At 38.7% G+C, this 17,554-nt stretch overlaps 2 protein-coding genes across 18 annotated transcripts in view; one reads left to right on the top strand and one right to left on the bottom strand.

Annotated features, from left to right (window-relative positions):
* The window catches only part of LOC110977170 (fibroblast growth factor 20-like), a 159,712-nt gene that overhangs the window by 40,867 nt on the left and 101,291 nt on the right, over positions 1–17,554 (top strand). The window lies entirely within an intron of this gene.
* Positions 1–17,554, bottom strand: part of micu3 (mitochondrial calcium uptake family member 3) — a 221,587-nt gene that overhangs the window by 117,858 nt on the left and 86,175 nt on the right. For all 13 annotated transcript variants that reach the window (XR_015424534.1, XM_087133647.1, XM_087133637.1 and 10 more), the window contains one exon: positions 413–548. Coding sequence is in view for 12 of the 13 variants with exons in the window: in XM_087133637.1 (XP_086989763.1) it covers positions 413–548 (136 nt within the window). In the remaining variant the exon portion in view is untranslated. The remainder of the gene's footprint in view (positions 1–412; positions 549–17,554) is intronic.

Below are 17,554 nucleotides of genomic sequence, written 5' to 3'. Positions count from 1 at the left end.
ATGTGTGAAAGTAAAATGCATGGGTTTACGGAAGTGGACACATTTTCCAAAGCTTTGCTTGCCTCATTTCTGCCTGTCTTACCACAACCAGCTAGTCATTCCATACTATGACCCTTAGTATGAATTTTGTGTATCAAATGCATATGTAATTTTGCATGCAATAAAGTAATGACACAAGTGTCTCTGTTTTTTCCCTTGTTCTCTCTGATTCAAATATGTAAAACAACGTCAAAAGCAGGTATCTGCTTGAGCACAATGTATCCATGAATGACTAAACAGAATTTCCACTTGTTCAGAGTAACACCCCAAGTGGCAATGACAATGCAGTCTGAAGCATCTAGCAAAGTTGGGTACTTTTATCTGAACAAGCAGCTGAGGATAAAGACAAAAAGAATATTTAATTAAAACTTACGTCGAGGATTTTCTTCTGTGACAGACTCTAAAAAATCTTGCATTGTCATGTAGATCTGGCCATTGTATTCACAGGAGGCAAAGGCCCTGAATCGCTCCTCCTTGTCTGAAATGGGATAGTTTGAATAGTCATCAGCCTGTAGAATTGTATAAAAAGACATAAAAAAGTGAAACCTCATTAAAACATCTTGCTTCTCAATAACTACAGCTTTTGCACCATCAACTGGGAGAAACAAATCCCACTTGTTAATTTACACTTTAAGTTGTGATGAAATAGGCTTCTGTGCACAATCATTTATACAAGAAATAAGGAAAAGTAACCATCTTATTATAAGAGTACCATGTGAAGTACTACACACATACTCCCATAGTTCAACCACAAGCCCCTGCCATCCATCATTGAGTCTGTATGTACAATGTAGGTGCAAGAGAGGTTGACAGTTAGACAAATCGCACATGCAAGGCAAGGTCATCAATTCCCACATTTTAAGAGACAGATGCCAAACCAAGTGTTACTTTCTGGTTAAACTGTATTATATGCTTGGCATATTTCTGGAGAATGCATTCCAAGATATTTACTGCCACCCCGAGCCATCTTCCTTGAAAAAGTAAAGCTTGTTTGACAGTAACTTTGCTTTCAACTGTCAGGTGTACCAATGGATTCTACATCAGTTTTCTTGGAGAAAAGATTCATGCAGACAATAAACAGCACACCAACACTTTGCAAGTGTCAACATAGTGGGTTTGCAGGTCAAGGATAGCAACTGCAAAAAGGTTTTGATGTTTGCATTACTTGGAATGAGTATTTCCATGGCAATGGGAATGGAGTGGTGGAGCAAATTCCAACATTTAATTAGAAGTAGGCCAAACAAAAGACCACAATAAATCTCTTTATGGACTTTGCATCCCAACAAATGTAAAATTTGCAAATTTTGCATTATGCACTCTATTCCTTAGCAGGCAAGCCTTCCATCTTCTTGATCTGCTATACACAAAGACACATTTTGTTCAAACAGAGCTATTAAATGCACATGTAGTTTCCTTGCCACATGTGAGTTCTTTTGTACAGTGTAAATTATTTAATTTGGCATGGTTTGGTGAACATAGCAGTACTTAATCCCCAAATGTTTGCAATTACTTTTATACATTTGATAATATTGTAAAGTAGTTTGTTTACATGTGTATTTGATTAGCTTCCACAAGTTGACTCGGGTTCAATCTCACTCAATGATCTACCTTGCTTGACAGAGCACACACGGCCACCTTCCTGAGTTGCCCATGTAAGCTGATCAAACCATGGAGGAAAGAAAATACAACACACAATCTATCTTGAGATTTTTTCTTAAAGAGTTGAAAGTGTCTTAAAACCAAATCAACCCATGACAATTACAGCTGGCAGATTTTTGTGACACCTCAGGGCCGCATCTGATTAGTGTTACCGGCAGCTACTTCATTTGTTGTTGCTAATACTGGGTGCAAAAATCGCACAAAACAATCAGCTATTTACTGGTATGTACTTTTGACCCAAAAGTAATACACAGCACTCTTGTAAATGATTATATCAACTTGTTGTTGTTTACTACATGTACACGTATCAGGTTACTCTTGCTGTTCCGGGGTAATGTCAACGCACCAACAAAAAAGTATTACAAGATTCAACCATTTTAACCTACAAAAAGCCCTAGTACCTCTATCTATTTATCCATTTGAACCCATTCATAAATACCTCTGACAGTCTTCCTATTCAACAACATGCAGCTTGACTGTGTATTAACATTTAATAATGCCTGCTGAGAAGTGATAATGCCCACTGCGTTAATCATGCACTGGTACCTGGATAAGAGATAGTTTAATCGATTCTGATTGGTTAAGAGTATGTATGCACGCAGCTCGCCACGCATGCACCAAGTCCATATAAGGAAATTCTTTTGGACAACTATAAAATAAAATGGACAGGGTTGTTCGGGGAAATGAAAGTAAATTCTAGAACAAAATTGTTGGAAATCCGTCTTATATTAACTTCTTTTGAATCTCTGACTAAAAAAGGGATTTGTGATTGGGAATGACTATGTGCTTGGCCGGTCTTAAACTAACATTTAACACCAGCTGAGGAGACTGAACACTGATAATGGCTTGCCTGCAACTTGGGCATTAGTCACGCCCATTCTCCTTAGTCGGTCTTAAATGGACCAGCCAAGCACATTTTTATTCCCTTACTATATCCCTAGTTCCCTAATTCCTGCCGTGGGGATTAATGTAATATTGTATGTATCCTCTTGTAAGCAGAAAATTTAGTCCGGCCTTTTTGCCTGATTCTTATATGTTAAAAAAAAAACAAAGTCAACTCTGTGCCAACTAGTCCAATGACCAGTAGGTCACTGATACATAATTCAGGCACGACATATACTTGGGAATTAGGCTAATCCATTAATAACTACTTTCCCTCTCCTCCCCCTCCCCCAAGCGGAAGCAACATATGTACCACAACCCCTAAGACTTCAAAGGGCTTAACCACACCAGAGCCCCTAGGATGTGACCACACTATGAAAGTACAGTCAAGTCACCATCTTGCTCTTGTGTTAGTATTCTAATAGTTCCATGTACATGTATGGTTCCATGCACAATGAATTGCAAACAAGACCACAGGCAAAACTAAAAAAGGGTCTGAGCTGGTATTATTTTGATAATACTGGTACCTGTGTGCTGAATAATCAGCCCCACGACATTCACACTCTTAGTCACTAGCTGTCATGATTGTCACCCTCCCTATCACTGACAATTGAGACATTAGCATCCTAGGGTGAAGTCATTCTGATAGCTGGTGGGTCAAAGGCAAAGCCCTGGAGATAACTCGGCCAGGTAGAGGGACCGCCAACAGGGCTCACATGAATATCAGAGCAGGGAGCATGCTGCATTTGGTTTAGAACAAAAATACTCAGCCTGTTCCCCAAAGGGTCTTACATGTATGGCAGGTTACTTGTCCACATATTTGAGCTTGTCTATTATGGAGTTTACTTAAGGCTGGACATTATAAAGTACATACCGACTGACCAAGGCTTTATAATGCCTTTTCGCATACTTTTAGTTACTGAAGTTCATATTCATGACTTAGTCTGTTAATCAGGCTTTATTATTGAGTGACTTCATCCACTGCATTTACTGCATTACCAGTAGTATGTGGTACAAGACACTTCATGCTGCAATGCACATGCGGTCCCAGGCTTCCCTGGAGGCAAATTATCGGCATGCTCAGAAATTACTCCTGGAAAATGATTCTTGGATTACTTGCCATGTCCCATCAACGTAATCCCACCCTGATACAAGCTCTAGCTGTGCCTGTGTCGCCTGCCCCATTTGAGCACCACCAGGCTCTCTTCAAAGATAATAGAGTTGTTCTTTGATGAACTTGTACTTCATAAACCAGAAGCCTGGCTGGCCTCTGGCCTTTGTGTGAGCAGACACACAGCAGTTGGTTTGGATCTAAGATTTCATTCCTGGTTTTTTAGCCAGCTGAGATGCAAGATGATTCTAAATATCATGACAAAACAGTTGCCAAGGGTTACTGATTGGACTCCAATTAACTGTCCATAAAACCTCTATGAATATAAACATGTCTCAAACAATAATTCTATGGCTTTTTAGGATGAAATTTTTGAAATGTTTTGATAAAACTGAACTACTGTAAGACTCATCCAATCAAGACATTGGGGGAAAAGCAGTCATATCCCTGTTGTTAAGTTACTGTACCAAGCCTCAATGTAAAAAACAAGTGAGGAAAGGCTCAATTTAATTCCATGAAAACAGCTCCACATTGTGAAACACACTTGGGTACTGATACACTGAAACAGGGCTTGCAAAGTCACTCTCTCCAATGCATCATCACAAAAGCATACTTTAGGGACCATCAGAAATGGTGGGGATGTGGGATGGCCTGGAAAAACTGAGTGGAGTACTGGTGTATCACCAATTCGTCCAATTATTTCAAAAACATGTGTACATGTATGTGTGTATATGCAAGCCTGTTGATGTGAAATGGACATTGCTTACAGTGTGTGGGATAAAATAACCACACACTAAGTTTTGATTTTAACCACCCAGCATTTCTAAGCCACATACATATCCCTTATGCATACCATTTCTAATGGTCCCTATTAATTGAAACGTACATGCACATGTACCATTTCTTGATCTTAAAATTCTCTGAGGTATTCTAAATATCTTCTGCAGCATGGCCAAAGTGTTGTAAGGTCCATTCCAATGCAATGGTTGATGGGCATGGGAATTTATGCAGCCCCATGCACTATATCAAAGCAAACTTTAGACTACTGCAATAATCTTGGTGGGAAACATGCTCACCTTGGTTTGATGGTGGCTGTTTATTAAAGGTAGAACACACCTTAAGTCTAATCTCAAAACGGTACTGCCAAATAGTCTTTAAATACACATATCTTAGTTGTGAGTAACTAAATACCGGTATCAGACAATCTAGGAAATCTTTCTGCCAAAAATGCTGGTACATGTATATTCAAGACAACAGAAAATCTGTATTTTTTTGCAATGACCGTCCATTTTGTCAATCATTGGTACATACAATTTTTTTCAGTATCATAACCTTTTTGAGCACAACAAAAATTTCATTTTCACATAGCACAATGCCTCATTCAGTTCATTGCAACGGCTACATGCAGTGGACACTATAACTCATGTGTGCGTATGGTGTGTGGAGCTGTTTAGAGCAGTCTACATGAATGTTAACAATAAAACTATCAACACCAGTGCTGAGAGTTGAGTCGACAGCCTTCAAGGTCAAGGCCCAGTCTTGAGTCTCCCAGGTGAAGGCCAAGATGGAGTCATGATCAGTGCCTTTCAAGGCTGAAGTCACAGTGTCTAAGGACAAAGCAAGTTATGATACAGACATGTATACAAATAAAAAACATACATAACTTCATTCTTGCTCATACTTTACAGGTAGTTACCATTGAATAATACAAGTTGTCAATTAAGAAATTAATTGGGATGTGTACTGATGGAGTGTGAACGGTTGACCAATGATTGTGCATGTCATCACAACAGCAGTCACTTTACTGCACAATGAAGTGATATTCATTCAACAAATCTTCAGTATTTCATTGTTAAAGGAAACGACAAATTTGCCAACCATAATTCAAAGCCATGAAAAAAAGGACAATATTTTGGGCAAAAAGCACCTGTCCATCTTTGAAATACAGATTAACTTTGCCTCACATGTTCATTGTCACATGCATTCAGGAACCTCCTTTCGTCCATGGACTTTTTTGAAAGGCAAATTAACTGAGTGGCATTTAAAATGAACAGCATATTTCTCAAAGCAATGAAATATTTGAAGTAAATAATAATCCCAGAAGTCAGTCAATTTTGGAAAGTCACAGTAGAAATATACATTTAAGCCCACTGTGTGAAGTAACAGGGTGGCCTCTCCTTAACATCAAATAAGTGCAAATGGACACAGCTGATACACAGAAATGTCAGCACCCAATCCAATCTCTACATGATAAAGAAGCCCAGGATTGGTTCTGCATGTACATGTATAGGTAAATAGACAAACAAATTTTATAATGAAACACTGTTTATCCAAATGCTTTAAATGCACAGTAACAGATTCCCTTCAATATTACATTTGATGATAGCAAGGGCATCAATCATTTCTCAAAAGTCTCTGTGGGTGTGTGTGTGCGGTTACATAACTTTGATCAGAACCAACAGAGTGCAAAGTCTGGGGCCCAGAATGGTTAGGGGTTCAGGGCCCTCTTAAGGACCCCAGGAAATTTGGGATTCTAGATACTCTATAGTGTGATCTAAGGCAATTTGTGACCACTCCAACCAGTTTTTCAAACAAACGTTTTTGTAAGATTTATTTCATTTCAACTAAGCCTCTTTCAAATTTTATACAAAAGTCTGGAACCGTTCTGCTTTTTGCAATGATATACAATGGGATTAAGGGGTTTTGAAACATAAAGGTAAAATAAAAAGTGTTTTTTCCTGACTTAACATGCACAAAATTGTGTATGCAGATGTTGAATCATTTTCATGTTTGGAGTCACTGAATCAGCTACATACATGTATTCTGAGCTACAGAATCAAATGTACATGTAGGCCTTCAAATTTATATAGGTTCCACAAATAGTGTGTGTGGGGGGGGGTCAAACAATATGATATTCCCCCATCAATTAGATGATAATAAAATAGAACAGCAGTACTGTGATAATCATCTGCTATCAAATGACTGACAGTTTAAAGTTACACATAGCTGGACAAACTCATGCATGTATTGCATGATGTAAATTGCCCAGCCAACCAGTATAAGGAAAAGGTTTGCTGAAACAGAAATGGTTCAGAGCAGTATGCTCTACTTTTTACAATATCATGCGGCTAGTTTGTTAGATTTCCAATTCCATAATGATGAATTTGTCCTGGATCCATAAATGTACTCTGTGCAAGCACATGTACTTGTCATTGGGACACTGCACATGACAGGATTAATCCAATATTGGAATACTTTGAAAAAGCACTAAATCAACCAAAACAGAGGATTTTTAACACAGTTCAAATATTCATATTAAATGTTGATCAAAGAATACTGAGGTTCCATCAAAATAGCCTTTCACTTTCAGACTCTAAAGACATAGCCAGCTGAATGATCCTGGTCCTGGTGACACATCCCCCAAGGACAACTATTGTGGTTATTTTAAAGCAAGCCCCTCAGTGCTTCCTATTCATTTACTTTCAAAGAGGTGAGATAATTTCATATTAAATAATCATCATTACCAGTTGCTGTACATGACACAACAGGGTGATGCCACTCTATTCAGCTGGTGCTTGTTCTCAGATACAAGGCAGTAAAGTACCATCCAAATTAAGGACCTCAGAAAGGAAATTACTATTTGACATGGAGAATTGACTCAAGATAAGGATCCATCCAATACTGTTTTGCCAAGAAAACAGTAGTGGGTGGATGCTTTGCCAATACTTTGGGTTTTGAGAAAATGTACGTCATGCCCAGGCTACAAGCAATATAAGGAAAATCACTCCCACTTTTTTGTGTAGAATAATCTCATGGCAGTACCATACATGTGTTAGTAGGCAGGAGTTAAACTCTGCAGGTGTATTTATGTACATTTGTCATTTTCTTTGCTCACAGAACAGAATAACAAAAGAAAAATATACTACAAAACATGCTGGAAAATTACGACCACACTTTGAATTGAATTGAAACAGGATTTACATAATTTAAAAGTCAGAAACAGTGAGCCATTTGTACTTCAAAAAGGCAATGCCTTTAAGGAACTACAGTTGGGTAGCCGTATGGCTGTGCTGATAGAACAGACCATCACATGCCATTCTTCTATGTTTCAAAATAACCTCAGATGTGCTTCTGTTTGGACATGCGCTGTTGAAACACCAAACTAGCTCATTAAGTCTGATCATGGATCACTATCCATTGTTGATTTGCAGTGTATGCAGTGCATGTACATTGGCGTACACCAATGACTCTACAGTAATAATCTGTGGTTTAGTAATTCAAAACAAAATGATCAAACCTTCCAACTGCCTGCTCCTTGCCATGTGTAGTTAAACGTATCCAGTAAAATATCTGTGATATGGCTACTGTCTAAAATCTTGTGACTTCTCAAAAAGATGGTCACACAAAAAAAAACCTAAATGAGACAAACGTTGTGTTCACCGACAAACACTGAGCTGTTTCGGGAAACTCTTTTGGTTTGATACAAATAAAAAGTTGGAACAGTTCAAAATTTCTGTGGGACCACTACCCTCTTTGCTACAGTAGAGTGTGGCAATATACGCTCACACGCTTTCCCAGCCACGTGTTTGGAATTTTGCCAGATTCCCCCCCAAAAGTGGGAATCCGTTAAACATTTTACATGTACAAAGCATATGGCTGTTACCACTATGGCTCTTACCCTACGAGTAGAGTTCCTGACATTTTCAGGAGATGGCCATTTTTTTTATCAGCTGCACACAGCATGTATGAATAATGCAGCAAGCAAAACACTTCAGACAATGGATGCTGATATTTACTCTAGCTTTCAATGGGCAATTGTCGATTTTAGCATATGGGATTGATTTTTTGCCATTTTTAATGATTTAAAGGTTTTTTTCGTTATAACTTCCTGCCTCATGATGTCATTGGCCCTAAATTTCACACATGTTAACTAGGTAAAGATCATCATCTATATCAATTTCCAGGAGATTTGGACAAACCTCACCAAGGACATCTGTATTCAAAATTCATTTTTCACAATTTTTAATTTGTCACTAGAAAGGCACGAGACAATTGCCAGTACATGACGTCATCGGTAAATGATTTGAAGAATACTTTTACCCCCACCAACTAATACTGTTGAAAACAAGTTCATACCTATCAGCACTTTTAAATTATAAGCCCACTTCCGGTTTCGACCGGAAGGAAGGGTCACATGATTTGACCCACAGGAGACGAGAAAATTTTAGTTTGCCACTTGCCACAAACAGGAGGCCATGGTTGATTTTATACGGTGTTTAGAAATTTACAATAATATTGAAATACAATTATAAATCACGTGGTGATGTCATCATGACGTTGTTATTATTATAGTATTATCTTTGCTTCAAGGTTTTTGCATCATGTAGCTTTGATAACATTTGAAGATTGCTGAACAAAAACGTTGCCTTGAAAACATGTACAAAAGATATGGGAAAAAATTAAATATTCTACAATAAATCAGGTGATGAGGTCATGACAACGTCATGATTTGGCATACATCTTCCGGTGAAAGCTCAACAATGTGCAGGGTTTGAAGGAAATTGGCCCAAAGCAAGGACTGAAAGTCGTGTAGAATGACCACGTGCTATGTCAATAGGCAAAAATAACAAATTAAAAAGAAATAGAGGTTTTGTCTGTCTTAAGGACAGGGCAAAGAGCATTTTCACATTTTGTTTGTTTTTCTTAAGAAAAGGACATTCCTTCATAGCGAAAGAGCACAGATTACAGATTTTATACTTTTGTCTCTTTTGGCATTGCATACAATGCGATCTGCTCTCAGCGCCACGTGCTTGAAAATTTGCCAACTCCTGAGCACATGCCCTATGCACTGTGCGCTGCATACGTAACAGCCAGATATTGCACATCCATGCACACAGTAGCCAATGAACAGTATGCCCATGGGATTTTCAAGTTTGCAAATATTGTAAGAGGTTTTTTGTCATCAGCGCTTCATCTGTGTGAAGTACTCCAGTTAAGCACTTCATGCAGTTGACTTCAATGTTTTAGCTATCATCTGATGGAAAATTTTGTGATTTTGAAGAAAATGACCAATAGTAACCACTAGGTGACCACTAGCCAAATTCTGTGAACTACTTTTAGGAGGTTTGGTCCAGGGATGCCACTGACAAGTTTGACAATAACTGGACCGAAGTTGTGGAAGATGCATTTTGTAATTTTGAAGAAAATAACCACTAGTGACCATTAGGTGGCCACTGGCCAAACATGCTAATCACTACTCATGAGACTCCACCCAAGCTAGATTCTAAATGTGGCTCAAATCAGTGGATGAATTGAGAAGATATTTCATTTTTTGTGAACATTTGCTAGAAGAAAGAAAGTTGACGATTACAGTGTATCAGCGTGCTTCACACGGCTGATATAAATACACACTTCATGAACAAGTATAAAACATTTTCCTTCAAATAATGAAAAAGTTAAAAACATGGTGCAGGCCTAGCGAAGGGAATGTTAACTAGTCACTAAAGTTGCTACAAACTAACCCCTAACAGTGGCAACACAATAACAAGTGAAGGTGAATGAAACAAATTAAGGCATTCAAGTGTGGCATCCCACAGGGAATGCTTGGAGTTCAACCTCTTTACTTGCTACAGGTGTATTCCAGGTGTATGATGTCGCCACATACCAGCTGGTGTTATAAGAAATGCACAAATACCTGCATTTCTGGAACAGAGTGGAAAAGCTGTATCAAAGTGACTATCTGGATGCAACCCCAGAACATGGTGCTGGTCATTTTAATATAAACACACATGATCAATACACCAAAAGGAAATTATCAAGCCATTTTACTGTGCCAAGTCTGTTTTTCAAAACCTTTAGGGTTTGCAGCTTCTATCTTTCATGGTGCCCTTAGGGATAGTATTTATTGTGAATTTCTTTTTGTGTTTGATTAACGGTTAATGGGATGAAAATGGATTAATAACAACTCCAAGGAGTCTCTAGTTGTCCCTCATTCAAAAAAATGCAACAAAAGCCATGAAATTGAAATCAACCATTTTGACTTCAAGAAACAGGCTAAGACTAACAACCACAAATTGTTTGAAGTTGGTCATTGATGGATTGCTGGAGGCTGTCAGCCTGGCTCCTGTCATGACACAATCTTGGCTGGCTGATTTGTCTCTAATTCAGGCTCTCCCTTGGGTCTATTATGACACCTAATGATTGTACAGGAACGCCTTATGACTGATCATTATCAAATGTGACCAGGTTTCAATATTAGCAAGCCAGCATTACATGTGATGGAATTCCAATTAACGATAGCCTGTGGTACTTCTAATCATGTGCTCCCCTCAAGATGCTTTTCACTTCTCAAGTGTGTATGTTTATGTGTCCTTTTTCCAATTAGAATTTCCCGAGAAATGATTCTGATGATTGCCTTCTGACCAGCAATGTGTTCATTAAAATTAAAACCTCAGAACAGGTCATTCTACATACACTGTATTTATTTGGAATATACATGTATCCAAATGTTCCATTATTCCAAGGAAAATGTTCCATTATTCCAAGGAAAATTGGATATTATCCACGGCACAGTGATTACTTTCACTACTGTAAAAAGTGAAAGTTACCAAAACTTTCAACTTTTGAAATGTTCCCCAACTTAAATGACTTAAAGTCCCAAATCTGTTAAATGCTTCACTATCACATCTTTACTGCAAATGTGTCCATTTTTATACTCAAAGCCAATTATGATTTAACTAAGGCTGAATTAGTCTGAGTATTCTTGGGGAACTTTTGGGTGCCACAAATACTGTTGATATGATTATCAGGCCAGAAAGCCTGAGAAGCCACTCAAGAAAAACCCAGGGTTGATGACATTTAACTGTTTAGTTGACAGACCTAAATACCCATGAAAGGAAACTTGTCTTGATCTGTGCCTCTGTCATGTTAACAGAGAAACCCAAATACCCATGAAGAGACACTTGCCTTGATCTGTGCTTCTGTTATGTTAACCTTTCCTAAGTTAAGCCAGCCAGAAACCTCCCAGGTACATCAGGGAAAGTACACCAAAGGAAAAACCATAGAAACTGTCTCTTCCATTTCACTGGAACAATATGTGAAACACATGGGACATACCAGTGCCAGAGGAAGCATTACTTGGAAAACACACTGGCCTTGTTGCATTTATTATATCAGTGGAAATTTGGGATACAACTTCACTTGTATACACAGCGTCATCTACTGGTTAGCAGAAACCACAGACACAAAACTGTACATCAGGGAGCCTAGAGAGCAGTGCCGTAGTTGAGTCCTTGTACTCGAGTCCAAGTCATAGTCTATGCCATCCGAGCCCAAGTCTGAGTCTCAGTCCTTTTATGAATCTCTGATTGGGGGCCTGGTGTTCTAAAAGACACTGACACAAGTATTATCACAGTTGACACATCTTTACTATTGAAAAGGATAATTAAGTGGAACTTATTTGAACCTTTGGTGACCTTGACCAGCATAAGAACACCTTAACATATGAGGAAAAACAACTTGAACATTTAAATCAGTGTTTTAGGATTCAACTTTATTTGAGAACTAAGGCATATTTTGTATCATTGGACAACAGCTTTCTGACCACCTTTGGTAATGGAATACACTCAATAGCAAACTATATGTAGTCTGCACGTCAACCGAATAAATAAAATGTATCACCCTCATTGTTTATTAAATTGAATTAGGGCTTCCCAGGTGCCAAAATAAAACGTTAAAATCCCTAACTTAACTCATTTGTGAAAAATGTTTCTTGTTCAACGAATCTCAAAGTGCAAATTTCATAAGTTTCAAACTACATATAAAAGTGCATCAAAAAAATTAACATTTCCTGCATTTATAATTTATTCTAAATTAAATAAACAGTGGGCTGAATGCTTTTTTTGACAGTTTTGAGGCATGATTACTCCTGATTGAAAAATCAGAACTTAATCACTCAGAGCAACACTGACATGATTGATCACAGACACTGCAGGCAACACACATGGTAAGACCCAGCCAAAAATCTGTGCCTGCGCTGTAGGATGATCAGAAAGCTTTGGATAGGTCTAGGCCTTCATAAATTGGAAATGTACATGGGCAGGTTGACAACAGCTCTAGCTACAGTGTATTAGCTATAACTTTCGAAACTTTTGTTTCGGTGTCAGACATGGCCAATAGGCGGTGCACATGCACAGACATATAAACGCGTACCTCAGTCTCATGCTGTAGCACCATGCGTTTTTTGCGATAGGTTTCCGTTTAATTCTAGCACAGCTGATATTTAAGCAGATAGAGCATTCTAGGATGTACAGATTGAAAAAGTAATGTCCAAGATTGAAGTTAAAGATTAATGTAATGTTATGCTAAAATGCCTGTAGTGAAGTTGCCAGTTCCGCACGAAAGTCTCAACAGTCTAGTTGCGCCATTTTGACTTTTCTTTGTTGCCTGGGCACTGTGCACTGTTATTCACCTGCCTCATGATGCATGTATGTCTGCACAGTTTGCAGAACAAGTCTGCCCTACACTCACACGTACCAACGTACATACACAGGTGTACAGGCGTTAGCGTTAGCATTGCAGCACAACTGAATTGAGAACTGCGTCACTGTCTTCATTAAATGAAATTGTGGTAAAGTGGAGTTGAATGCAGGTGGGGAAATAGGCTGGACTTGGGCTGAGTCCTCGTGGTGACAGAGTTCTCAATTGTTGATTCTGAGTCCATGTCCCAACTATCTGAGTCCAGGTACTTGAAAATCATGACTCAAGTCCAAGTTCAGACTTGAGTCCTCCAGCACTGCTAGTGGATGCAACAAAAATGGTGACTTTTTGAAGTAAGGAACCTTTTTGGAGACCATTTTAAAATTGAACAAATCACCCATCTGAACAGCTTCACAATTACATGTACACATAATTACATGGAAGCTGAAGTTAAAAAGAATCAACGGAAACCTCCAAGTGGGAGGGTTGAGCACTATAAAACAGAGCTAGAGGCCCTTTCACATAAACAATGGAAACACACATCTGTGTCTATCACAAAGAGTCACCTGCATTACAAGCATCACAAGCTTTAGTATAACGCAGCACATTAGTGAATGTCCGTTGTTCTGCAGCATTCATATTTGTGTTGGTGGTACAGCGATATTCTTTAAATGGTAGAATTATAGGATACCAGCAATTTCCTGCCATATACGGGCGTGTTATTTTGCAAGTTTCCACAAAAGATTTGAATTCAATGATGACAAAACATTACTGCCAGTTGAGGGCTGCCCTAGCAATGCACTTGTCTGTCTTCTAGATTCTGTAACTCAATTTTATGACATTTTTTCATTATCAGACTCATGAGTAGGCATATCAGCAACATGATTTTCATGTCTGGGTAATTCTAGCCTTGTTACCAACCGCCCAGGTGTCAAATTTATACAGAAGATACTTAAGCTCAATCACCCGAAATGCTTGAAGAAAACACTTTGTTTTCTCTTTTTTTTTCTTATTCAAGACTCAAAAGGAAAGCTTTTTAAAGGGACAGTGAAATTCCTTTTGCTGTTGGCATTTGTGGCTTTGCAGGACAAGGCCTTCATAGATCTGATTCGCGCCTATCAAATATAAAGACACTGTAGTAATGTGTGCCTTAAAAACACACTGTTGATGTACACCGCATTGTTGATCATGCATTCCATGAGTCCACTATATGAATTTTTAATATGACAGCTACAAGTTATCTCATACTATGAGAGAATTTGTTGGTGGGAAATAGGATGAACTTCTTGATTCTCTGTACAGTTATGCAATATATATTGCATTCTGTAAAAGTTTGTACTGTCATTGACACTGCTTTATACATTACACGTACTGAACCATTCCTGCGACATTGATGATTATCAATGGCATGACTAAGTGCTGAAAGTGTGGGATACCATATGCCCCAACGAACTGTACTAAATTAACTGTGCTATCAAGAAATCAGAACAATCAGATGGAACTAGGAGAATGATCAGAAATTAGAATAATTTTGTTCACTCTGACATTTTGCAAGCCACTTGGTTTAAGTGCACAGCTTCAGACAAATGCTTCCATGAAAAAAAATCACGATGTCATGTACCATGTTTCTCAAAAATGGAATTAGAAACAAATTTGTTCATTCTCTTAATTTAGATAACATTACAAGATTACTTGATCCTTGAATACTATTGACTGATTGAACAGTTTGCAAATTGCAAAATTTGCTCCAATTTTTGGCTTAATTTGGTACTTTCTTTTTCTGAAAAAGGGCAAAATGTCCGCAAAGGCAAGGCAAGTTGCCTTCCCAAGCTGGATACGCCAATTTAATCAAACCTTTATGAAAAGCCAAAATGCAAAAGTCAAAATGCAAAGCTGTCTTGGCATTACAATATTTTCTTCTTTACTCTTGATTGAAAATAATACACACCAGGTGACATGACATTTGAAATTTGGCCAATTTTTGATTTTATTTCTTTAAACAGCAAAACACACAATCATTTGAACATGTATACTCATTTTATCGATGTATGCTTGTATCCAGGTGCCAGAACATTTTTTAAGCAATGGGGATTATCAAATTGCAGCGGGAATTATCAAATGTTAACACATGGTCATGTTGCATGTTGTTGAATAGGGAAACTGTCTGAACTGTTTACATGTACGTGTATCAATTAATGTTTAATCCTTTAAAGCAACATGACAAGGCAAATGGGACAGGATATGGGGAAAATTGAGGAGAAAGTATGCCCTCCTCTTTCTTCCCCCCCAACCTTTACTGCTTGTTGATACATACATGTACATGTACCTACATGTACACGTGTAACAGTGCATGGTACAAAACCATCAAATGACACATCCAACTTGTTCACTGTCAGTACATGCCAGTCCAACATGCCCTCTTGAGGCATGCACAAGTCACAGTCAGAGATTTGAAATCTGATCTTACCCCAATTACTAGCTCATACCATGGATTATTAGCAAGCAGACAATTCCCACAGAGTCTCTTGATCAGTTTACAGTGCTTAAATGTCCACCTTACAAGTTTTCTTTCACACAGGCACTTACAGCAATTTGTTCTGTTGACATTTCTGGCTCATCCTTCATTCTGAACCATTTATTGCAGAATCCTTTGATAAATCTAATTTCTCAGCCTTTGATGCTTGAATGCTCTACTTTTAGTTTTAATCTGAGGAATCCAAGGGCATGAAATACATGAAGGCTTCAAATAACACAGAAGATTAATTCTATTAAATGACCTAAATTTTCATGTCTGCATGTCTGCTGTGTAGCATTTTATTGGGAAAAACTTTCATTTGGGATGGCTTATGCACATCAGAACAAAAATTCACTTCACATTGTTGAGAAATGCTTACAAAGACAATCCATTGTTATAGTAATGACAAAATATAGGTTTTAGCTTCAAGCACAATGTACTTGCACCAGTAATTGCACTCATATATGGAAATACAAGTCTGAACTTATAGTCAAACTCGGCAATCTGAGTACTTTGCAGGACTAGGTACTCAGAAAGAAGCACTCAACCACTAGAAATCAGTCTAGATCTAAAGTCAAGGTCATTTGAGTAAGTGACATCACTGACATTATTGACTTGAGACAGTTTTTAGCATTCTGGGCCATTCAAATTTTTTTTGTTCTGTTCTCCCTTTCCTTTTTCCTAATTTTTTTCGCCCTCTGCCTCCACCCCTCTGTGGCTGCTTCCTATTCTTCCCATTCCCCTGATTGGAAAATTCACATCTCCCTTGCCCGTTTGACAATTATTTGACTTTAGTGTTTTTCCTGATAGCTGCGTCTTGTGGTAGAATTAATGTGTATTTGGTTTCTTGACTTATTCTGGTATGTGTATAACTAGTGTTCCTTGGTACCACATTTTTCTATGCCTAATACTCTTCATTAATTGTGTACATGTCTACTTTGTTCATTTTGTTTGCTGTTTTCTCTGGTGATTTCTTGAGTTATGTATGAATAGTTAATATGAATATCTCTTTTTGTGTGGTGTACTTGTCATTTAAATCAATCTCGTCTATTTAATCAACCTCTCAAGCAGTGTTCTTGCAGCGCATTTTTTAACTTTATAACTTACTTGGTATATTCTATTTTATCAATACAAGATAAAATGCATTATTCTGGGCAGGCAAACGTTTGTTGTCAATCTCTCGCTCGATCAGCTGTTTGTTGCCATGGTGAAGTAAACATTAGGGCTGAAGTAAAGACACCCGGTAACCGGCACTCCTTGCTGGCAGGAGGCCAAGGTGATTCATAATCATAGCGATATGTAACTTCATTTTGCACAGGCGGAAATTGTTATACAATTGTCCCAATTAAGGGACTGCGCCAAAACGGTTTGCGCGCACAGGCCACTTCGGCACTGACTTCCGAAGCCGCTGCGTCAAAAATAAATCTTGCAAAACGAAAAACTCGTTTATTCCCGTCGTTTTTGCCGGCGTTTCACCGTTTTGGGAAATATCTATTGGGAGCAACTCCTGGACACTTCAGGATCCATCGACTGTGTTGTGCAGTTTAAGTTGGAATTTTCTTTGGTCCATCAAACAACGGCTGTGAACGAAAGTGGGTTGCCGGTCAAGGGAATTTCAAGCCAGCACCGCTCAGGCAATTCAGGATGCCGCGCCCGAAATGTCAGCAGAAGAGGCAGGCCCGCCAGTCACCTCCACCGTATGCCCGAGGACGTCGCCGGGGACCTCAAGGTGCACAGGCCTCAGTTTCGACGGGCACCGGGGCTGCTACGGAGAGCACTGCGGGGGACAGCGCAGCCGGTCCGGTCAACATCGCACCACTCATCACTGCATGCAGTCGGCCTGCCGGGGAGCGACACACTCTGGCCATAGC

This window comes from Acanthaster planci, linkage group LG02, assembly GCF_054643075.1.
Source record: "Acanthaster planci isolate LZ-2023a linkage group LG02, COTS_SCS, whole genome shotgun sequence".
Classification (NCBI taxonomy): Eukaryota; Metazoa; Echinodermata; class Asteroidea; order Valvatida; family Acanthasteridae; genus Acanthaster; species Acanthaster planci.
This window is presented reverse-complemented; position numbering and strand designations above follow the sequence as displayed.